Below are 24802 nucleotides of genomic sequence, written 5' to 3'. Positions count from 1 at the left end.
GTGAACCCAGGGGGAGCTTGACTGCAACTTGTAGCATCCAGATGGGGTCAGAGGAGGGAGAGGAGCTGCACGTGCCTGCCAGCTCTGCAGTGTCTCACCGCTCTTATCAGCTTCCTGCGTTTCCAGCGTGGCATCTCTGAGATCAGGAGCTCTCGTGGTGTCCCGTTCTGCTCTGCCAGCAGCAGCGGCCTTATCGTTGCTCCAGAACAATTCATCTTATCACAGCGTACAAAAAAATGTAGGCTGCCCGTGGAAGAAGTTCAAGAACGACTGTCTGGTTTTCTTGTTGCACGGTCGAAGCTGGTGGATGAAAATTTTGCAATTGTAGACCGGATTTGGTGTTTGGGTAGCTTTCAACATTTTGGACTGTGGAATCTGAAGTTTCCCTCTTATGCTCATTTCGTATGCTCCAAGTGTAGCGTGAGTTCAATAGCAGTGTGTGCGTGTGTCGACTGAGTGTCCGTAATTCCATCTCTCTGCATCCTTTGCTTTGTCCCCCCCCAAATGGCCAAGTGAGCGACAGAACAGTGGGGGGTGGATGCTGTGTGTGTGGGAACAATTGAGCACCCCCTTTTAGGCCAGCCTGCCTCCCCCCTCCTCACCACATTCCACACCGGACCACCAAGACCTGCACATAGGGAGCCCCGGAGCTGGGAACACACGGCAACAAAGAGAGCGCTGGAGGAACTGACTGAGGCATAATCAACACACAAGCTCACACAAGCACAAGAGAGGGGGGATTTGACTGACAGGAAAGAGTTTTGTACTGGGGCGAGTCCAACTGAATATCCAGCAGAAACGGTGGGCCAGGCAGGAGCCAGAGGGCCAATGTGTGACTCTGTGTGTGTGTGGGGGGGGCATAGGCTTAGGGAAGGTGGGGAGGTAACTGGAAGCATGCATGCACTGTGACTCATCGTCGCTCAGTCATACAGGCATGTACCTACGGCCTTCTCCTCTTGTAACCCCTGTGAGCAGCAAGCACGTCGCTCCAACACAACACAAGGTTTAACACAGGTTTAACAAAGGGGCCCCACAGAGCGTTTTTACCATGAGTGGACACAAACCTGAGTATCATTTTGGTGGATCTGTGAGGGTGCTTGACTGATGCAACCTGTGAGAAACCCTGATCTGGTTTTGTGGTTTTCTGTACTTTGAGTTGAGCGGAGCGACCCCCTGAAACTCCTTGTTAACGCGTCCTGTTTGCACGCTGTTAAAGTCTCTTTCCCCCTCCCTCTATTCCGACTGACACATCAGTTCATTTTCTTCTCCCCCTGCTCGCTCTTTAGCAGCTCCTCTGGGAGGTTTTGTTTCAGTCCTAATCTTTCCTTTCTTCCTCATCCCTGGGTGATTTCCTCTCTTCTTTCACTGTCAACAGTGGTTTACTGGTATTTTGCTGCCCTGCTCCATTTAGCCCATCTACCTCTCCTGTCTACTGTCTGCTTTTTAGGTAGTTGTTTTCTCTGTGCAAAAAAAAAAGCTTTTAGATGATGCTTATGCCAAAAACTAGAGCACATCTTATTGACACACATCTCCTCACAGCTTTATCAGTTCTAAATGGAGGAGGAGCAGGAACCAATAACACTCTTTCGCCTCTGATACCAAGTGCACGGGAGTGTTTGAGTAAAACAGAAGTTTGCATTAGATGAAGTGATGCATACGTCATCAAAATATGCTGTTTTTTAGGCTTAACTTATTGCCCTGAATCAGATATGTAGTTGTTGTCTCAGTGTCCAGTGAAGCGTCTTAGACCAGACCAGGCTTGGCCCAGTATCAGATCAGTGCATCCACATTCAGTATGTGAGTGAGTTGTTTTATCACAGCTACTCCTACATTTCCTGTGTCAAGGACACAGACAACCGTCACCAATATATTTGCTATCTCCCACCATCACCCCTTCTCCATCTCTGGCTGCTGATGTCCTTTTGTGCAGTTTGTGCTTGGTGGTGTAATTTTTTGTTCCTCTGATATTTGAGCCTCCGTGCGTCTCCTTTGTGTTGATCACCTCGGCGCTGGTGTCACTCAGCCAGCTGTGAGGAGTGTGGCAAAGGGCAGCGGGCTCTGATCCCAAACTACGGGGTGGAGTGTGATCGCCCTTTTCTCCTCCACTCACTCGCTGAAGTCATTGCATCCCTGCCGGTGGGGGAGTGCGGTTATGATGTAGGTGTAACTCAACCAAGGTTAATTGATTTCCTATGAAGCCGCAATGGGCTTGATGTCTGTGTTGATAGTCATGATCATCATTAGGATTTGTGTGACTCGCCAGAGGCCCGTGTGGTTAGGGCGAGCGGTGAGGGAGCGAAGCCAGGGACTTGCCTGGGTGTTTGGGCTGAAACCCCATTGCTGGGAGCAGGCCAGATGAGCTGTAATCCCTGCTAATTACTCCCAAGGCCTACATCAAGACTCCCACTGACGAGGCAGTCACTCACACTTAGCTCACTTTTCCAAACTGCAGTTAACTTAAGAGGTTTCCTAATATTTACCTAATCCCTCTGTGTGCTGCTCACTCTCAGATTTATTTTCATATAAATTATATTGTTTGAGATCAAAACCCCTGGTTTTTCTTCTGCGCCTTTTCAAAAGTCCTTTCTTCTGTCAAAGAAAAAAGCATTCGGCAGGTCTTTGGCTGCCTCGCATAGCTCTGCGAATTTGACTGACGAGTCGATGCCATGTGTTAAAAGCAGGTCATCAAAGCTCAAATTTAAAACATGAAGAAAACAACGGCAGACGTCCTGCTGGCCGAGGGCCGATAAGCGAGGGAGGAAAAAAATTGCACACATGAAAGGATCAAATTCTTTGTTAAACGATGGCTCCAAAGCTGCAAATCATTTGGTCAGCGTGTTGTGAGGGTGGTTTTTGCTGGCAGAAAAATTAGCCGCTATGTGGGAATGTGAGTCGACTCGCCAGGGGTTGAAATATTGTACATCATGCGAATGGCAAGAAGCTTTGAGTTATTGACACGCTCGGTACATTTCAGGAACGGGCTGAACCGTCCATGACTGAGGCCATTAAACCATTGTACCGTTAGGTTTAGACTTTCTCGTCCCTTTGACAGTCGGCGATGAGTGGTTCTCTTCCCACCGCCTCCGCTGGTGTCCAGTTTCGTAAGGCCCAACAGGTATATCAGAATCTTTGTTGCCCTTTTGTCGCTTTGAGCTTCCAGAAACCTGATCTTGTACCTGACCTCATTCTGCCTGGGGGGGCTTCGCAGGGCCCCGTCCTCCCTCAACATCTGGTGGACTTCAGCTGCTTTTGGATGTCTGTTATAAACATTGTCAAAGAGCTCCCTGTCCTTAGGAGGGGTTTGCTGGCTTTTACTGGCAACGATGAAATGTATTGTTTGTGTGTCAAGTCTTTTAAAGGCTCTCATATGTTTCAACAAAGTTGGATTTTTTGAATTCTTTTTATGTGGAGATGGAGGGAGGGATGTCGTGATTTCTTGTGTGAAACATGCAAAGGCGAATGCATCTGACCAGGCCACAAAGGCTTTTTCTAAGTGTAAAGCCTCCTTCGATAGTCTAGTGCGTGGCTCTCGAGCATTGTGTGAAGTACATCTTAAAGAGGTCCTATTTGTAAGCTCAACAGTAGTCCATTTCTCTGACAGCACAACAGTGTTTGCGCAGGGTCCCATGGTAAAGCACTTGGCTTTAAGTAAAGAGTGTTTTTCATCTTCTCCTTTAAAGTCTGTTTTCATTTGTGCGCCATGCGTCAGTGGAAAGACGGAGGGCTAGTGTAGAGGGACAAGCCAGGAAGGTCTTTTGTGCCTCCGTTTTTTCCTCCTCCTCTTCTCTTCCCTTGTGATAATCACGCTGTGCTGTAACTTGTCCTCTCCGTTTGTCTGCAAAACCTCTGCCTGTCTCTGCAAATCTTAAACATAACAGAGTCTCGCTCTCTTTCACTCACACACGGACCAGGCTGGAGCATCAAGGTGGAATCTGTAGTAAAAGCACCAGATCAAACACTGCAACTGTGCGGCTCATCAAAAGGCTCATAACCTGAAAGAAAGATGTGAAAAAGGTGAAAGATTAGACCAGCTGTTAACGTGAATCATTGCCTCCAACTCCCTCTTAGGAAAGGGTTCCCAGCGGTGATGGGAGGACGCAAAGTTCCTAATTTATGTGTCAGTGTTTTGCGTTGTTTTTCCTCTTTTTGTGTGAGTCTGCAGAACATGCATGATTTGACGTAGCCACTCATGTTAAAACCACCGAGCTGAATGGTGAGGCTTTCACATGCCTGAGTGGCAGTCAAGCCAATCACCAGTGGTTGCTCTATTTACCAGAAGGAAGTCAAACAAGTTGCAGAAAGTTTGTGTGGCGCACGCTATGAAAATGGCACAAATTCAACCTCGTCCCAAAACAAACCACGTCTGTTTGATGTATGAATTCCCCATAACTGTGTTAACTTGAATCATAGCCTCCAGCTTTCTCACAGTAACAGACAGAACTTACTCAAGTGTTGAGGTTTGACCGTTCCTTTTATGATCTCATTTCTTCACTGTTTGTGTATTTCTTGACCTCTTGCAGACCTCAGTGCTCGTTTGGGCCAAATGTTTACTGTCAAGTAAGACAATCGTGTTGTGCTGTGGTTGATCGGCCCATGCCCACTGCAGTGTGTGGCATTTTTTGACTAATTAACACAGACAGCACAGCAGCTTGTCGAGATGAATGACCTACACATCCATGTAACCTTTCTGCTTCACCCCCTTTGGTCCCATGTAGTGTCCTGTTTTCACACACTCTCTAACTCTGGTATGTTATCATAGAATACTCTGTACAGATAAGTGTTTTTTTCTCTTCATTTTTAGATAGTGAGATGCAGTTCTTCAGCTTTTTTGGCTAACAGCCTCTGTCACCCTCCCAAATTTCCACCCTACTATCATGAGAATTTATGGAAATAATTTCTTTCCACATGCACAATCTGTAATCAGAAGCTATATTTACCTGACACGGTTTTGCATGTAGAGGTCACAGAGTCAAAAGTAGTCCTCCACTACTTTTTTTTTTTTTTTTCAACCACCAGAGGTTTGATTTAAATTGTGCAGCAGGATTTGAGAACAGCCCTAGTGCTTGGAATTTGGTTTCTGACTTGTTAAATGTACTCAGGGAAGTGAAAGAGCAAGCTGAAACCCTGAAAAAGCAGTGACCTGGGAAGTGGTGTAGGCAGGGAGCTTTTGTGCAGGGGGACAAAGCCGGAGATGCAGGGCCGGGACGGGAGAGGGAAACAGACAGAGCGAGAGGCCAGGGCAATGTTGTGGAATCTCCCCAGGGGCTTCTGGGTAAATGTTCATGGATGGCAGCGTTTTGGAATGTTCACAAATGGAGAGTTTTAATTGGCCAGAGGCCCCGACTGGTTTAGTAATCAGAAATGGACTCTGGTGGCAGAGGGCTCAAATGTATGGACCCCGGTGTGTGCGTAAGTCGTGGGATGGTGTGTCTCTTAGAAAATGATTCACAAAATGTGGACTATTTATCACAGATAAACATTTAATGTGACTATTTCCCTCTCTGAATGAGAACTGGCCTGCAGTTTCGAGTTTGTCTGCGGCAGTGAAGTATTTTCTGTGTAAAACGCAGTGATAGGACGTGCAGACTGTAATGAGCTCTGCTCTGCCTCGTGCTGTGCCGCAGCAGACATGCCTTTCTTTCTCATCATAGTCATGCCATGTGACAAGCAAATTTTGGCAGTTTGGTGTTTTGACAGCTGTGCCGTGGAAGAGTTTTTAATTCCTGATTTATTTAAGGAAACATCATTTTACACAGACATTTATCCAAAGCCTTGTGGCTGGCTGCGTAGCTGAAAATATTCACTCCAGAGAGTGCTCCGCTAAACCAAAACTTCCTGCCTCATAAATGGATGGTGAGCATTGTTCTAAGTGGAGTAAATCTCTCATGTCACACGCGGTGCGAGTGTTTCCTGAGTTCACCACTACTGAGAGGCTTCCTCCCAGTACTAGATCCCATTATTTATGGATGTTACTGATGTGCTTTGTGATTGTTCTTTCATATTAACCTCTAACATCTCTGGCTGATGCTGAATTGTGGGTCAAATCAACAGTGTTGTGACTCATCATGTGAGGGATGGCTGCTTTCTGGTCAGCTGACTACATGCCAAGAGATAAACTACTGTATCAAAGTCACATGTTATTTGCTACATGCTACGTTTGAGGAAAAGTCAGACACATTCAAGTGTCACCTCTTACTTTATATTTAGGTTAGATTAGTGTATATTAAATCACACACCAATTTCACTGATCAGCTGTTGGCCTTTATTTTGTGCTGATACATGTGATTTTTCCATTTGACATCAATACCATCACTTCCATTCACTCTTCTTGTTTTTTATGTAAATCTGCATTAGATGAATATGGTGATCCTAATGGAAACTATGTTGTTCCGGCAGCAAAGAAAAAAATACGGCCTGCAAAAGGCAGCAATTTCAAATGCAGCATATATGAACAATGAATCCAAATAGCAGCACCAGAACAAACTGAGACACTTATTTTTTATTGATGCAAACATGCAGACGTTCACGCTGCACTTTCAGACAGTTCCTGTAAAAGATTTTACTGCTTAACTTTAAATGTTTAAAGTCGTTGCCTACTTCAGTTACATCCTTTACAGGCTATAGGCTAGTTATGAGAGCAGTTTAATGTTTGAGTCATGGGTCAGCTGGAGCGTCATGCTATAATCTGCTTTCCACTCCCAGCGAGGGGCTGTAGACACAGAAAGCTAGTTATCTGTCTCAAAGATGCTGAAAAGAAAATGTACATTACCATGGATATCTTCTGTAGGTGTTCAGGTTTTGAATATCCCCCACGACGTCGGTCAGTAAAACCCCTTCATGCGTTCATTACAACAGCCTCTATGCTGTCTGTCCTTCAGCTTTTAAGTTCAGTTGTGTTTGGAGACGCTGAACAGCAGTCAAGTGAAACACATTAGAGCAAAGAAACGGACATGGTTTGGCATTGCCGCCCGCCATTTCATTAAAACACTTCAGTCAGATTCAGAAGTCCCGTGCCAGCACATTTCACTCTCTTTTTGACTTTCCTAATGAACTGAAAGCTGAAAAGCATTATTGGTTTGGCCAAAAGTGCTTTAAACGTGTCATAACTCTATTTTTGTAAGAGGCAGCAGTGTAGAAGCGGAGTAGGTGGAAGTTTCACCCTGCCCTGATTATCTCCATATGAACAGGCCAGTCTTTAATAACGGTTTCCGCTTACAGCGTAATGTTGTTGAACATTTTCTCCCTTTGCGGTGATCCTACCATAGCTCAGGGTACACCCATGTATGCAAAGCATTAGTGTGCAAGATAAATGTGAGACATAGGCATGTGTTACATTTTTCTTGGCTTTTATAATTCAGTTTGAATAGTTTCCTGTGTTTGAATATAACACTGCTTTTAGTCTCCTTAACACAGTTTGGAAATGTGAGAGCTCAACAGAGACATAGATCTTCAGCTCGCTTTCTGCTGTTACCAGCTAGTATTGCGTGTAATGCTTTTTTTGTCCCAGCATATGATTTTTATGTATTTTCTCCTGGAGAATCCTGAAAAATTCACAATTTCTATGCACTGATGACAGTAAAGTAAGTGCCAGGTTGTCTCGGGCATCACAGGTTTGACTGCTGAAAAAAGAGCTTGGAAAATCTGGATGGGCACCTTGAACAAGATACACTTTTCCTCCTTCAACTACTACTGGCATGATGCCCTTGAGCGAGAGTCTGCGGTTGTGCTGAGCAGCAGTCTGGTGTGAATGTGTGGATGTTTGTAACCTTCCCTCCCCCTGCAGCTTCTCCTCCAGGTTGTAAATAAGACTGAGCTCTTAGTCAGCTCGCCTAGTTAAAGGATTTCTTGTAATATGGGGGAAACATCGTATTAAACCAGAGCACTTTTCCTGACTGCACTGTGAAAACGTTGTGCTGTAAAATGGGGCACTGGTGGCTCGGATACTGCATGTTCGTCTCCTCATAATTTGACTTTTACACATTTTGTGTGTAATAGCACGAGACTGATCTCGTATGGAAGATTCCCCTACTAGACCCTGCACAATTATGGAGCGTTGAAAACATTTATTCCATCAGTTTGAATAGATGTGTGGGTTTAATTTCAAGATGACACGTCCTCCAACTTTTGAACAAAATGGTGCCTTTCCAAAGTTATTACTGAAAGCTGATAAAAGCAAAGTAGTTTGAGACTTTTTCTTTCAAATTCCTGATTTATTTATTTCTTTACTGAGAACCAAATTATCAGAATTGTTGAAACATTGAATTACTGACTGAGAAACTAATTGGAAAGGCTTTTCCTAAATGGATAAATGACATTTTTGAACCAGTCAAAGAATTCAGTTTTTAAAATCCAGATACAGACCACAACTGCAGAGCCCTTACAGATGAAAGCGAGAGAGACCAAAAGAAAGGGGTGATTTGACAGCATGCTGTAACAGGAAAGAATTTAAGAAGGGAATGACTTAGAGAGCAATTGCTATCATTTTGGAAATGAAATATGCAGCTGTTTGCAGCCTTTTAATCCTTTCAATTGTGGCTTCACCTCATGGCCTTTTACTTTGCCTCTTTGAAACTGTTGACAAATTATTAGAATTTTATTCAAAATACATCCTTATGAATAAAACTTCACACCTTGGAAAGTAACATCACGCACTCCTCGAAAGACTGCGGGTCAACGGTGCATGACGGGATGAGGCGCAGAACAGAAAGTTATCCGACAAATGGCACCAATCCCGTAATCCCCCCAGGATAATTACACCCTAGACAAAGGTGAGGCGCAAGAGGAGAATGTTGTGGCTGCAGGGCGTGCAAATTTACAAGAGTCTGTGTGAGATATGCTCAGTAGACTGGCAGCACTCTCCTTTGCATGTTACAGCAGGGAGCATAATATGTCAATTAATAGTCAACCTTTGTATTCATAAGTGTTGTTTTGCATACTTCACACTCCTGCGTATGTTAGGGGCTCAGTTGGTCTTTTTGAAGATCAAGCAGGCCGACTTGGAGTCTGTTCACACATTTTTCATGTTTTGAAATGAAGTTGCCCCAGTGTTCAACGTGTCGAGTTACCCGCGTTCCACTGGGAACGAATTAGTATGTACATAGACTATGAGCGGCATACAGTTTATCAGTTAATTATTTACAAATGTTGATGTCTGCGTGAAAGCTCCAAGGTTTGGTTCAGTTGCAGACCACCAGGCTCCAATTAGCGACAGACGTCGGTGAATGGTTTGTGACATGCGGTACCCCGTGGCCTTCTCAGCGGCTCGCTATGCAGTTTTGGTGAAGTCCTGAGTTCAGAAGATACAAAAATAATCCTTACGAGCCTTTAATGACTTCAGATTGCAGTATATGAGTTAAGATTTTCTATTTATATGTTTTGCATGTGTCTGCGACTTTTACGGCCCTTAATTGCTTACATGTATGGTGGGGGGGGGGGGTCTGTATGTGTGTTGGTGGTATTATTGGAGTGATTGGGGCTTGGGGAGGTGAGTTACTGTGTGTGGTGGATGTGGTGGCTGGCGGACAGGGGGGTGGGGGATCAGAGGACAGGACCTCTCTCAGAGGAGTGGCTGTTAACCCCTGACCTCACTGGTTAAGCCTGCAGGGTGGTGGTGGTCGAGGCGGAGGTTGGGAGGGGGGCACCCCGAGGTCCGTCTGGTTCAGGGGCACATGATGGCAGGCAGAGGGGGCGGTGAGGTGTCTAATCTGGTTTTTGTCTATGAGGCGTTTTCACCTCCCCCACCATCCTTCCTCTGAGAACAGCGTTTGAGAGGCAGGACAATGTCAATGGGAAGTGACTTATTTTATGAGCCATTTAAAGGGGATGCTGGTCTCCCCACAAAGGGAAGGCAGAGAGGCGGTGGAGAGCTGATGAATGCCATGACACACAGTCATATGTTTGTTTACAAGATGCTGCGCTCTTGTTTTGACCACCATAAATGGCAGTTTTCCTCTTCTGAGCTACACTTGAACAATGTTCTGACTCTGTCTTATTACATCTTAAAGTACTCGGGCAGATGGAGGAGTGAGAGGCCCCTTAAAGGAACTCCATAAGACAACTGAGAGCCAGTTCACCCATCACACAAAGACTATTCATGCCAGTGATGGTAGAGGAATGACTGATGCATCGACTGACCAAGCTTATTGTGAAGTAGCGAGGCTGAAACATGTCACGCAAAGTCCAGCACGATGTTGATTTTTATAGGATCTAACTGCTCTTGCTAACTGTTTGCTCTCTTGTGTTCCAGCAGTGCCATTTTTCTCCCAGCGGTTTGAGAAATTGGCTGCCAAAATGTTTTTACAAAGTATGCATTAGCTAAGAATCTTCAGTTTTCAGAGACTTAATCCTTTGAGCTAACAATGTGACATTTGTGCAGACATTCCTGTGAAATATTGACCATCTCACTTTTATTTGTGTACTTTGGTAACTAGGGCTATTTTCCACGTCGATATAACCCTTTTGATTATACGCCTCTGCTGTGGGGAAGCAGGGGGCCCTGCTGGAGGAGAGACTGGAGGGCTGTTTCACCTAAAAGTTCAGTGTGTGTGTGTGTGCGTTTGTGTGTGCTGCTCCCTGTACCTCCAATCATGCTGGTACAAAGAGCCATGTGTTGAGCAGTGATGTGATGTGTGAATACGTTTAGGTAAGGGCTGCCAACTATGCCTGGGTATGTGTGAGTGTGTGTGTACGTACATGTGTGTATAGGAGGGGGTTGAGTGGAGTGGGTGAGGGCCGCAGGGAGAGAGAGATGAGTTTGGGGAGAGGACTGTAAGAGAAGGAGTGACTTGAGGCTTATTTGGACTTGATCCCAGACAGAGGGGTCCAGTTTATGGCGCCAGGGTGCATCCCTCCCTTTGGTGCCCTGTTTAGATGATTGTGATGCTATGAGTCACTTCTGACCCTGCACCTTAGTTTTTTAATGTTTAGCTACTATTTCAGATGTGCAGAGAACTTCATCCAAACATGTTGTGCTCTTCAGTTTCATGTTGTGCTCTTCAGTTTCATGTTCAGTGTGCTGAAGCAAAGCCTCAGATTCTTAAAGTTACAGCAAACTTGATGTGGTTGCCTGTTTTCTCTTTTAAAGTACGCATTTGTAGAATAACAGAAGTCACCAAAGTTAAGTCCTGTTTTTCTAACAGAAGTCGATGGGCGTTTCTATTACATGCACAAAAGGAATGAAAACAAACTCAAGATGTCACAGAAAAACAAATCCAAATGGCTGAGGTTGTCATGACGATGTATTAAACATGGCGACCAGCAGTGAAGGTACCAGAAAAATCCCTCAGCTGATGACTGAGCCGGATGGACTGTGACTGCCCGAGTCAAAAACACAGCAATGATCAACCAAATAAGTAACAGAATAGAAAGTTTCTTCGTGTTTAAGACTAACAAAGCAGGAGAAGTGAGAAGAGGCAGGAAATAAATGGCATAACAGGTCATGTAGTTTAGATGCTTATATGCTTCAGACATACTTTTTTGTTGTACGTTGGAGGAAGTTAACCAAGTCAACAACTGTTTCGTTCACAATTTTGAATTTCCTATGGCTTTAAATGAAATGTCAACGCATTTCAAGGCTTCATATAAAAGAAACACATGCCATGTAAAAACTAGAGTCAGCCGTATCTCTTTAGGCTAAATTAATCTGGGAAGTTTAATGAGTCTGTCAATTAATGCTGGAAAACTTCACATGTAGTATTAAGGCTCCAGTGCAGGTATGACATGGAAGCCCTGCAACTAACCGTGACCTGTGCGTGCACACAGACCTGGAGTCAGTGAGCACGAGCTGGTGGGGAAAACTAAACAGGCCGTTGGTGCCTGGATGCAGTGAAAGGATCCCTGTGTTCTTCCAAATTCCGACAGCCATGTTTAAAACAAAACATTATTGCAGCTGCAACTTTGCGTTCGTCCTCCCCTGACCCTCCTTCTAATTGGATGTTCAGCTCACTTTTGACAAGGTTGGCGGTCGCTGTTTTATCAAAGACAGTATTTAGGTTTGAATAATGGTTTTGATTAGGACACCGAGAGGTAGCTCAGAGGAGGTTGTGTTGAGGTTTCTGGCATCCACACTAATGCGGATCTGTTTGAAAATTAAAGGTTGTCTGTCTGCTTAAGCATTTTCAGAACATTTCTCCAACTGCACTTAAATTGCAAAACAGAAAAAAAAAACAACTCATCTCCCTGTTGAGGGCTACTTTCCAGCAAGTGGCTTTCAGCTGTTTTCTAAGTGTTTGTTTACAGAGCAAACATTAACCATTCAACAATGGCTTAGGTCACATGGAAATCATGTTTATGCATGTTTGAAAATATGCTTCATGATACAACGGACACAAGTTGCTTTCCTGTGTTTCATGTGGATGCAAAGCCGAAATGAGGGAAAAAAATGCCTGTTTTAGATTTATCTGTTTTAATGTGTACATGGTTTGAGTCAAAGTGGTTGAAGAGCTAATCCTCACCTCTTAAAAGTCTGTGTTTTAGAAGGACACAGCACTCAGAGAAAGCTACAGCACTGAACTATCAATCAGGACAGGGAAGTGCCAGGATAAGAGCAAGGCTCTGTAAAGTGGCCGGCTAAAGACTGCTCCGAGCTGAGTGTTGCAATTAATCCACTTAAGAGCTGTTAAGGGGGTTTTCACAGCCAAGGTGGATTTGATTTGGTGAGGGGTGAAGTTGTTACTCAATATTTGAAAGGTTTTAATCCCAGACAAAAGCACAGAATTGTGTTAATGGTTGATAAACATGTGTGTAACCCCCACAGACACACTAACAAAGCCACTGTGTAGGTGTACAGATGGGGTCTTAAAGTATATTAATTTAAATGCAATCACTTTTAGAGGCCTGCTGGTGTGTGTCTTGTTTTTTATTTTCATTGTAACATGAAGTGTTCTGTATCGATGTGACTCGTGATGACATCACATGGTGTTAAATGGCGTGTTCTCCACTCTTGCAGGAGCCCCCTTGAAAGTGTGTCCGCAGGGCTTCTCCTGCTGCACGGTGGAGATGGAGGAGAAGCTGAGCCAGCAGAGCCACACGGAGATCAAAGCTCCTGTCTCCAGGCTTAGCACCAACCTGCAGTCCACCTTCAAACAGAGGCACGACCACTTTGACAGTAAGCAAACACACTGACACAGACAAAAACACACATGCACAACAGCCACTTTCAGGCTTCACTGTGCTGCTGGCTAATGTCCCAAAAGCAGCACTTGCATGTGTTGCGGGATTTTTGATGGACGCTCCCACCTGCCAGTGCACTGCCCGGAGCGGAGACAGTCAGTCTGTGTCTGCCGGCCCGTCCACCTGTTTCTCAACGTCTCAGCTCCCTGCCTCATCGTCCCCCCTTGCAGCTTGGTCCCCTACTACCCGCTTCCTTTCCCTCCAGAGAGACGTGCACGCTTCCAGACGGACCACACACATCTTCAGATTTAGTCTTCTCTGTACTTCCTGTTCCTCTGTGTGTGAGCACATGTGTGTATGCCTGTAAATATTGGGATCAGGTTTCCCTGGGAGCGCATGGGAACATGCAACAGTGCTGAGTCACCAAGGAAGTGGGGTAGCTTTGAATACCTTCAGCCACCCAACCATGCCACCACTGCAGGTCTGCTGGAAACATGCTTGACGAGAGGATAAAGACTTTTCTCAAACGGATTGGTGGAAAAAGACAGAGAGCATCAGAGTTGAAGGTTTCTAAATGCATTTTAATTGTGCCCGTGAAGAGCAGTTGTGTGCGTGGTTTGATGCGTTCGTGTGCGCACGTGCACGCCTGTGCATCGCAGGTCAGAGACCTTCAGATCTTATGTGTCTGCGAAAGGCAGTGAGGGATAGTCAGTAATGGAGAACGTGTGTATTGCAGCCAGATGTGAACAGGAATGTGACGTGTCGGAATGCAGTGGCTGCTCGAGCCGACCCGCCCCTCTTTTTCTCCTCTCTCACTGCCCTTTGTCCCCATCTCATGCCTCACTCTCCCAAAAACCCCTCTCTTCGCCCCTCAGACCCTTGTTTCTCTTTCCATCTCTCTTTCCTATGTTTCACTGTTGATCATGTTTCACTGCATGGATCCTCTCATGTCTTTGCTGCTTTCTGACACAACTCAGCTGGTGCTTTCTGTGGCATTGTTTTAGGGCAACAACACACAATTACTTTTATTATCATTACTCTACTGATTATTTTCTCATTTAATCGTTTGGGCTATAAAATGACAACAAATAATGAAAAGTGCCAGAGCAATGATGTTGTCAGATGTCCTGTTTGTCCAGCCAACAGCCCTGAACCCAAAGATATTCAGTGTACTGTCAGGGAAGACAAAGAAAACTTAATGGTTTAGAAGTACAAACCAGTGAACATCAGCTTAAAAAATAGCTGAAGTGATTGATGATCAGAATTTTGCTGACTTTCTGTTACTTGATTAATTGAATCATCAGTGGAGCTTTACATTAGCTAAAAAATCAAAGTCAGATTGTGCGTCCTGGTATGCCAGCCCATTAATCTAATTTGGAAATTTTGCTATATTTCTTAATGAAATTGTTCTGTGCAGTTACACATAAACTAACAAAATCCAACCTTTCCTCACTTTGCATTCTACATCAACCTTTGTTGGTGCTTTTTTACTTTTGAGAACATAGCAGTACTTGTCTCAATATGAAAGAGAGGAACGCTTTCATGGTTGAAAAAAAGAGAAATTTCTGCTTTGCATTTTGTCTATTGGGACTGCAGGTGGTGAAGTATTTATTAACTGCAGATTTAGTAATGGATGTTTTCCTGTACCATTGTTAAACATCCGAGAAAAATGGCAAGACTAAAAAGGGGCCCTGGGTGTTTGATTCTGAGGAAGTGATACAAGAACCACAATGGTCAGGACAGTTTCCTCCAAAGCAAAAATTGACAGCTCGTGCACAGCTGTAGGGTCACCTATTTGACCAAGAGGGGGCAGCCCTCAGGCTAACAGTGAAACTCTTCATTTACCTTCCACCCCTTTTGAGCCCCCTCCTCATCACTGTAGGCAAGTTGCTGCTGTCTCTGAACTGTTAGATGTGGGATCTCTTTACAAAGGCCTGCTGTGCTCTCCTCCACCTGGGCCATTAGACCGTCTCTCTCACTGGGTACGGTAACAGGCTCGGATTGCTGTTCCATTATATCCTGTTGTCACATCGAGACACGCAGAACGAGGCACTTCCCATTGGTGAAACTGGCACAGGAAGTGCTTATCCTCGTATTTACTGTTACTGAAGAGGACGGCCTACGCTGATGACATCAGCTAACAAGATGTGGGGTGCATCAGTGCAAAAACACAGCTGCAAGTGTACACGAATACAGACACAACAACATACACTCACATACTAACAAACTCAGGAAGTGGTGTATGTGATTAGGCATGCTCTCATCATGCGCCTCAAGCTAGGAGTCATGGCCAATTAAGACCAGGGCCAGAAATAGTTCTCCCCTCTCTGTGTCTCCTCACTGTGTGTTTGTCCTGGCCTCAGCCCGTCTGTCCTGTTGCACTGACCCCGTCCAGCAGAGCAAGCCTATGTCTGGGATTTAAGCACTTGGATTAAGGCCCCTTTTCTCCACACACACACACACACACACACACATATAGAAAAGACATCCATCCAAAGCACTGAAATCCAGCAGCAGGAGGGACAGAATCCCATCCCATCAGAAAAGGGAGAAGCGCAGGGACTAATTGGCACAAATAGGATGCAATTACTGCCTGGGCTGGGATTGGGAGGAGCAGACTTTATAGGGACACGGGTGGGGGTGCGGGGGAGAAGGGGAAGCTCCTTGGAGGAGGAAGTGGGAGGGAGGAGTGGGAGGAGATCGGTCAGCTCCTCTGTTCCCGTGATGGATCGGGCCTAAGATCATCGCTCACAATTTAGGGCCTTCACTTCAACATGTGGAAATGATGACAGGGCGAGGGGAGGGAGGAAGGAAAAGACAGACACTCACAGAGACAGAAGTTGTCCTTCCTCCTTACATTTTGCTACAGCTCACACTCTCTCCCATGTAACCTTTCACCCAGATTCTCTCAGACCATTGGCTGAGCGACAGCCACATTTTTTAATGGAAAAATCCTGAGGGAGTGCTCAGCTCCTCAGCCTGTTGGCAGACGGCTGCATGTCATAAACTGTTTTTAATGACAATGCAAGATGCCTGTGTAATGCTGCTCATACTTCAGACCCTTGGCTTGGGCCAAAGAGCCTCCATCTCCCCTCACCCCCCCTTGCTGCCACTGCTCACACACACCCTGCTCAAGCCGCTCTCTTTTTTCACCAGTGGGTTTGTCCAAACTCATTACTGGACTTATCTGATTTGTATATAAGCGTTGCCGCTTTAATAAACTGTATAAAGGAAAGAGAGAAGTTTCCTGCTTCGTGCCTCTTCCTCCTCCTCTTCACCTCCTCCATCCCCTTTTCACTGACTTTAAACTTGTGGCTACTATGACATTCCAGGGTGGGGGTGGACCTTTTGTTTTAATCTCTGTCAATGGAGCGTTCAACTTGGTGCCCTGTCCCCTGGCTTTGTGTGTGTATCTGTGTGTGTGTGTGTGTGTGTGTGTGTGTGTGTGTTTGGGGTGGGGGGTGGGGGGTGGGGGGCAGCAATGATGGCAGGGAGGTAAATGGAGGGGCTGCAGTGTTTCCGGTATCCTTGGCGACACAGTGGGGATTTGGAGTTAAAAAAGCCCTCAACTTAACCCGCCCCAAGCCGCCCTCACCCCTCCCCTACCTCATTTTTTCTTTTTAGTTTGTCAGTCTGGAGTGGAAGTGACAGCGCTACTTGGGGACTGTGTGTGTGTGTGTGTGTGTGTGTGTGTGTGTGTGTGTGTGTGTGTGTGTGTGTGTGTGTGTGTGTGTGTGTGTGTGTGTGTGTGTGTGTGTGTGTGTGTGTGTGTGTTCTGGTGGCAGGGAGCATTTAGTGACTCCCTCTGTGAGAGCATGGGAACTTTACATTTCAAAGCCAGGCAGAGGGCATCCAGAGAAACTGCAGCAGGACAGACGTTTTGTGAGCACGGGGCAGCGAGGGGGAGATGGAGAGCGAATTTAAAAAAAAAAAAAAAAAGAAGAGAGATGAGTGAAAGGGGCCGAGTGTATGCTTGCATGCACGCGAGACTGAAGGTGAAGCATTTTTCAGAGAGTCTGAGGAATTCTCATTTTGGTCAGATTAAGAAAGCTGGGGGTTGGAGGGGGTGTCCGTGGGAGAGGGGGGGCTGGATTATTGGGGGTGGGGGGAAGTAGTGATGGGGGGTGATGGACATTCCTCAGGATGAAGTAGGTCATTGTTCCCTGTCTCTAGTGAAGAGAGCTCTCTGAAGGAACTGATGAAGTGAAAGCAGTGGAGGGAGGGAGATGCAGGGCTGGATGGAGGGGGGGTACAGGTCCATATGGGGGGGGGGTCGCATTATTCAGTAATCCTATTGAAAATGCCTCTGAAGGACAGTCCAAGAGAAGCCGGGAGAAAGGAAAGCGAATGGAATGTGACAACGGAAAAATGCCATTGATGGTGGTCAGTTTGAAACGGCTTGATGTGGAGAGACGTCTCCGCTGAATGGCAAGTCTCCAGAGCAAGGAGCTGCTCCACTCGTTCAGCCTGACAGAGATGCTCCGGCTCCACCTCTCACCCCTCCTGATTCACCCCTCATTTCCAACATCCCCTTCCCACAAAACATTCCTTTGCCTTTCATCCGAGATTTTATGCTTAAGCCGTTTCTGTCGAGATAGTCAAAGTGCCAGGATGAGGTGCACAGGTGGAGTGGAGTGACACTAGTCTGATTTCTAATGGTGGCAGCAGTGCAGGCGTGGAGTCAGGAAGCAAAGGTGTATCAAGGTTTTTAGATGTCCCGTGATAGAGCCTTGTGGCAAGAATGTTTTGCTTTTGAAATGTCCCTTTTGTCTGTCAACAGCAATACTTCAGTTATTTACATACACTGTGGTCATGCTGTAATCTGTATATTTGAGAAACTTGATGAAAACCTCATGCTTTGCTTGTGTGTTGCCTAATGTTTTGTAATAGGATACCCACAAAGTGTGAATATGCTGTACCCAAACAACTACGATAATAGAAAGTCTCTGTTGATGTCCCAAACAATGTTTTCCAGCATATGATTTCCTTTGTAACGTCTTTAAAAGAAATCCCTCCCTGTAAACGCATGTGAAATGTGAACAATGTAAGATTGTTTGTTCTGGGTCTTCGGCGGCCTCAACATTTAGTCATCACACGAATCTCCTTCTTTCTTTTCTCCGCAGAGTTTTTCCGTGAGCTTTTGAAAAATGCAGAGGTGTCGCTGCACAACATGTTCGTGCGAACATACGGGATGATGTATGTGCAGAACGCAGAACTGTTCAAGAACTTCTTCGAGGCCCTGACTCGGTACTACGTGTCTGGCAGCGCTGCCGTCAACCTGGACTCCATGCTGTCGGACTTCTGGGCAGACCTCCTGGAGAGGATGTTCCGGCTGGTCAACGTGCAGTACGAATTCAGCGACGCCTACATGGAGTGCGTCAGCCGGCACACGGAGCAGCTGCAGCCCTTCGGCGATGTGCCTCGCAAGCTTCGAATCCAACTGACGCGGGCGTTCGTCGCCGCACGCACCTTTGTGCGCGGCCTGGCGCTCATGCCGGAGGTGGTCAACAAAGTTTCCACGGTACGGTAGAGGTGCTTGTGAAGCTTTTGTCTTTGCTAAAGAAAGTCAGTCTACTTCCAGACACTGAAAAGTTTTTTTTTTCCCTTTCCCAAATGTCCTGTCCATCCCTCCCTTCTTTGTTTCTGACTCTGTATCTTTCTTGGAAAAACTCGCTGCGGTTCCATTACATTGTCTCTGATAACATAAACCACTTTGACTGTTCTGGTATGGCGTGTTTTTCCACTGTAGCGAGTGATTCATTGGTGATTAGGTTATCCTGCTTTGTGGACTTGGCTTATAAAATTAATGGTCATGCTTTTTCACAGTCGGAGTATGTCTCTACGGTGGTGCTAGATGAGTGTTTTTCCTGTGGTGCAATGATAACAGTCTGCTAACTGCCCCCTGCCTCCTCCAGGTCAGCGCGTCTCCCAGCTGTGTTCGAGCAGCCATGAAGATGTTGTATTGTCCCTACTGCTCGGGCCAAGTGGCCCTGAAACCCTGCCAGAATTACTGTCTGAATGTGCTGCGTGGGTGTTTAGCCAACCAGGCCGACTTGGACACAGAATGGAACAACTTCCTTGGTAAGCAGCCATCATGTGAACAAGGATACCGTCTGCAGCCATTATTAAATTAACCTGACCTGCTCTAACCATAATAGATTAAAGTGTTTGATTTGGAAACAGTGTATATTTACACAGCTCCATGTTCTTTTACAAGCTGCCAATGCAGTGCTACGAAATTTCACCAAAGAATCATTCAAGGTTGATCTAATCTAACCGAATCTACTCCAGCCTTTACCCCTCGTGGGCATGAAACCAGTGTGACATGATGGGATTGGTGGCATGGTGTCACTGGACTGAGGCTGACTTTCTTTTTTCCAGCGTATTCAGTGGGTTTCTTGCACTTCAGTTTTGTAAGAACATGTTTCACAAAGAAATACAGTGTTTATTGTAGAAAAAAAAAAAGTCATGTACAAACACATCCCTCATTCTTTATCATCTTGTATAAGTAAAGGAAGAGAGGGAGAGGTTGTACATGTTGTGACCCACAGGATGAATGCAGCTGAATGTTGTGTAAACACAGACCCAGATCAGTTTCATTACATTCAGGGTGGTGCACATATCCACTATTCTCCACTACATGTTTTATATTCATTCTACGTGACATATACACACGACAAAAGATGCTTCCTGACTTCTGTGCCACCATGACATGTCTCTGTCCCTGGCTGCTGGCCCTGCTACTGTCTGTGGAGGTGTCTGGTTTCCCTGCCTCCTTGCTGTGCAGCAGCTTTACTCTGGCATAATCTGAGGACTCTGCTGCACTGGTTAGCAATCCCCCGCTCTTGGGCAAGTGCTTCCCCCTAGTGGCAGCTCTTTCGAACTTCATGCTTGGCTGGAGAAAACCTTATTTTGCAATGAACCAATTTCTTGTGCTGTTTTTGATCTCATGTTCCCGTGTTCTGCTTTTCAGATGCCATGCTTAGCCTGGCTGAGAGGCTCGAGGGTCCCTTTAATTTTGAATCTGTCATGGATCCCATCGATGTGAAGATTTCGGAGGCCATCATGAACATGCAGGAGAACAGTATGCAAGTGTCGCAGAAGGTCAGTATGATTTTACAGCATTTGTAAAAGAAAGACAAGAGATGAGGAGGTTCAGTTCCACTAACTGCATTTTTTAACAGGTTTTCCAAGGATGTGGTCAGCCTAAACCAAGCATGGCCTTCCGTTCCACACGTTCTGTCAAAGAAACAGGCTTTACCGGCCGCTTCCGCCCCTACAGTCCTGATGCAAGGCCCACCACCGCTGCAGGGACCAGTTTAGACCGACTGGTAAGGACTAAGGAAACCTCAACAGACCACTGTTGCTTCGCTTTGACCAGTTGAGGCTGACGTGTTTTTTTTCTGTGTACTCCATGCAGACCAATGATGTGAAGAAGAAGTTGAAACATGCAAAGAAGTTCTGGTCCACGTTACCAGAGACTGTGTGTGCAGGTGAGAGGATTGCACCTGGGGACGAGTGCTGGAACGGGACGGCAAAAAGCAGGTAGATGCACACACAGTCTAAATGTTACTGTATGTAAGGTATCTTAAGATAAACATGTTGACTAATGATGACTGTCGCTCTTTATAGGTACGAGTCAGTTGTTATCGGCAACGGTCTGGCCAATCAGGTGTCAAACCCTGATGTGGACGTGGACATAACAAAGCCAGACATCATGATTCGCAGTCAGATTGCAGCTTTGAAAGAAATGACGAGCTGGCTCAAAGCTGCGCACAGTGGCAACGACATCTCTATTGATAATGGTGAGCACGGTTAACCTTCTGTGCAATATGACGTCACGTCAAAGTGAAGCACATCTGACCCTGCTGTGTTTTTTTTTTTTTTCCAGATGAAGATGGCAGTGGAGGAGAGGAGAGTGGCAGCGGTTGCGACTCTCCATCGTGCGACACAGACCCGGACATATACTTCTCCACTCCACCAAACCCCGGCAAACCCCGGGTTAATCAAGTGGTGGTGAGCAGAGATCCATCAGCTGCGGTTGCCTCACAGGGAAGCATGGCGCTGGCGCTCTGCGGGCTGGCCCTGGCCTTGCTTGCTCCCCACTTGAGATAAGACTGGCTGGGCAGGGAGAGGAAGAGAACGACCAGGAATGACGGAGCGAAGGGGAAAACTGTCAGAAAGACTTTAAAAAGACTGCCTTCAGGACCTTGGACTGTCCGCCATTGGGGGGGAGACTCTTCGTAATATTACAATAACTTCACTTTTAATTATTTGTTTGTATGTTTCTAAGGACATCAGTGTACAGCAATATGATTTTCTTCCCATGAAATCCACCTTCTTTCCCCCTTTCCCCCAGATAAACCTTCACTCCTTTTGGCTCTTTTGGAGCTACACTATGGTTCTGCTTGCAGCATTACAAACGTTAAAGAATTGTCTTATTTTTGGCAATTTAAGCTCATAATTCATTTTTGTGCCTTCTTCAGCGATTGCCATCTGATACGTAATTAGTAAGCGCGATGTTTGGTTGAGCATTGAGTGCCTGTGTTGGGACATAACTTCATATTTCTGAGGATGCTCTTTCTTCACAATATTCAGAGATCAACAAATCGTTCAATGTTGTTATAAATATTAACGATTTATTACTTTAATATCATTTTTTGCACATTATGGTTGTGCACACTGTGAATGTTTGTGTGTGTGTGCGTTTCTACATGGACACACAGCAGCTAGTCAGATGTTATGAAGCTAGCTGTTGATCTCAGCTAAGGAAGAGTTTGAACTTTTGTTCACTTTGCTTGGAGAGACTTTTAAAATATTTGCGGCCCATCTCTCAGAAATACAGCAAGAGAAGTTACAGCACAGGTATTTATGTTTGACCTGGAGATGGGATCATTCTTTAGAAGAGCTTTACGGGGCGCTCCATGAGCCCAAACATGCATGTCGTATGTCTGCTATGAGCATTCTCACAACCTAACTTTTTAATTTCCTGATTAATTTAAATTCCTCAGCCTAAACCGTTCTGTAGTAAGGTCATACCTCATGCATGCTCTCATTGTCAATGCAATCTAGTGATGTTGAGTTGAAAGTGTCTGATAGAGTTGAGATATGTGGCTGGCATCCTGGTGAAAGGTAACTGGCGTGGAAGAGGAACGCCTCCCCTGGCATTACCCCGAAAGAAGGCAAAGCTGACAAGTCCTGAATGCCCTTTTTGGTACTGTAAGCTCAGTTCAGCAGAGAGGATCTGACTCTAGACAGTCTTACCTGTTTGAGAAGAAAAGGTGGCAACACGTATGTTCGGAGCATTTCACATTGAACTAGAGAGGAAGAACAAAAGACAGTGCTTTGATCAAATGAAATCAAGGAAAGATTATTTTAATACAGGGTTTTATGTTGAAGAGGTGTTGTAATTTTTAGCTATTTTTGGTATGAAGATATATATTAGGTACTACAGTGGATTTTACTGCTAGTTTTAGGTGGTGGAAGAGGACAGTGTGCACAGTTATTGGGGGCACTTTTTGGTCAGTGTGCACAGTTTTGGGGGGGGCTCCTTTTTCCCCCCCTTCCCCCGTCCCACAATACACCCTTTTACCTCTGAAATGGCCTATGTCAGTATAAACGGATTCATCCTGAACCATTTATTCTACCTATCCTCATCCTCACGTTCTCGTCATGCCAACTTGAGGTGGAATGTTGAAGTATTCTCACAAGTGCTACCAAAATTGATGCAATGTATGGTGCCTGACCTTTTTCTTTAACCTTGGTACATTATTAGCAACTTCTTAAGGTAAAAAAAGAATGTAGGTGTTGATGATTTGTATCTGTTATCGGCTCAGATTCCCTGAAGGGTGTTTGAGTATATTATTACCAGCTGACAAGCACAACATAATTTTCTATATTTTCTAATTTGCTAATCGAGTCTATAAGTTGCATTTCCTGACCATTTCATCTCTAAAATGATGCTGCCTCATGTAGCTTTTGTACAGTAACTTATGCATGTATTCTAATGTCATTGCAAACATGCTTTTAGAACTGACATCCAAAATACAGTATTCAGAATGCAAAACTTGAGGTGAATATAATACATTTGTCAAAAAAATTGATCAATCAGATTTGGTGGAGATAAACATGCATTTTGCAAAAACTGAAAAATGGATTTGCATGTTTTCACGTTTGTGTGCAGGTCTGAAACGACTAGCTGCAGTGAAGATGGTAAATACGAGACACAACCTTTTTGCCTCTTGTTTGGCTTTGAAATTGACAGGTTGACTGTAAGCCTCCATGAAATTTTCATCCCAAAAAGGCGATGTTCCCAATTAGCAGACGTGGAACAAATCAATGTTAAGAATCTGCCTTTGAGGGATTTGATGAAAGATCTGAACAACCCACATAAAATACTGAAGCCTTAATTTAAAATGATGAAGCTGTGCTTTAGCAGCTTGATTTGGCAGTACTTCCGCATGTGCCCGTTTCAATTCTCCTGGTTTTTGTGTTCCGCCAACATTTCTGCAAGGGCTTGTGCATGTGTTTGTGTCATGTGGAAGAGTTGTGTCGAGTGTGAAGAAACCCAACTTTCTGAGAGTCAGAAGAAATGTTTTGGGTTGTGATGGTAAATGTCTGTGCTTGCGGGCCAGGGCAGCAACATTTTCCGGCTGGCGGGGGTTGGTCCAGCAGCTGGATGTTGTTCATTTGATCCACAGAGCAACTTCAGTCCAGTGACTTGAATGTTGAGTTGGACAGGTGTTGAAATCCCTCCATCAGCCTTTGGCCCACAAGAACAGAAAGGACTCATTTTCTGAGGAGAGACTGAGTGACTGACTGAAAAGAATAAAAAGTGTGTAAATAAAGAACAGCCGTTTTAGATGTCTCTAAAAGAGGCCATAACAGTACACCGGATTTTTACTTGTCAGAGTATCTCCTAAATGTTATGGAAAAACAAGATGAGATAGATGTTAAATTGTAAGAGAAAATGTATATTAAACAACATTTCTTAGTCTTGTTGAAATAAAGACTGCCAATATTTAAATGGTTGTGAATGGTCTGATTTTGTCACCGCTCTTGATTGACTGGACTGCCTTTATTTGGACTACAGCTTCAGGTAAGACTTAAGTGCAGTACGCAGCTCTGGCAGAAAATACATTGCCTCAACGTTACCTGTTTATACGGATCTAGCAGATGTCACATGTCAGAAAGGGAGAGTCATAAAACTCCACAGAACAGATTGTGAAGAAATGTCAGCCAATGCATGAAAACACATCTCGCACTCGGCTCATTGCATCCCTACACAGTGACATGACGATGACTGCTGGGGTGTCACTGGCCTACTTCCAATGCCCACATTTACAGGGACACAAACTTTTATACACACTCCTGGTGGATCCATCAGGGCTCAGCGCTGTCACACCAGGAAATCAGCAATTACTTCAGGGCTCTCTGGTTGGCTTTTGGAGCCCTTTCTGTTTAGAGGTCAGCAAACAACTTATTACACCACACTCCCTCTCAAAGTCCAAAAAAACATCTTCACATGAGCTTGAAAATCTGGTTTTTGCTGACCCCCAGTGGTTTAACAACTCACTTTGCTGCAGTGATGTTAAGTGCTCTCTAGGGTGTGTCTGTGTACCATGACATCACTGTGTGTTAGGTTACTGTCATATGACATTTAGATACCAGAGTTACTTGCCTTGTTGCTTGT

At 45.1% G+C, this 24802-nt stretch overlaps 1 protein-coding gene across 1 annotated transcript in view; it reads left to right on the top strand.

The window, feature by feature from the left end:
- gpc4 (glypican 4) overlaps positions 1-24139 on the top strand; it is a 30215-nt gene extending 6076 nt beyond the window's left edge. Inside the window, exons 2-9 of the mRNA XM_076738952.1 lie at positions 12947-13105; positions 18234-18631; positions 19026-19191; positions 20084-20214; positions 20295-20441; positions 20531-20655; positions 20743-20915; positions 21002-24139. Coding sequence (XP_076595067.1) covers positions 12947-13105; positions 18234-18631; positions 19026-19191; positions 20084-20214; positions 20295-20441; positions 20531-20655; positions 20743-20915; positions 21002-21225 — 1523 coding nt within the window. The 3' untranslated portion in view covers positions 21226-24139. The remainder of the gene's footprint in view (positions 1-12946; positions 13106-18233; positions 18632-19025; positions 19192-20083; positions 20215-20294; positions 20442-20530; positions 20656-20742; positions 20916-21001) is intronic.
- Positions 24140-24802: the final 663 nt, after the last annotated feature.

The sequence above is a fragment of the Chaetodon auriga genome, chromosome 9, assembly GCF_051107435.1.
Source record: "Chaetodon auriga isolate fChaAug3 chromosome 9, fChaAug3.hap1, whole genome shotgun sequence".
NCBI classification, from domain to species: domain Eukaryota; kingdom Metazoa; phylum Chordata; class Actinopteri; order Chaetodontiformes; family Chaetodontidae; genus Chaetodon; species Chaetodon auriga.
The sequence above is the reverse complement of the archived record's forward strand: the minus strand, read 5'-3'. Positions and strand labels throughout refer to the sequence as shown.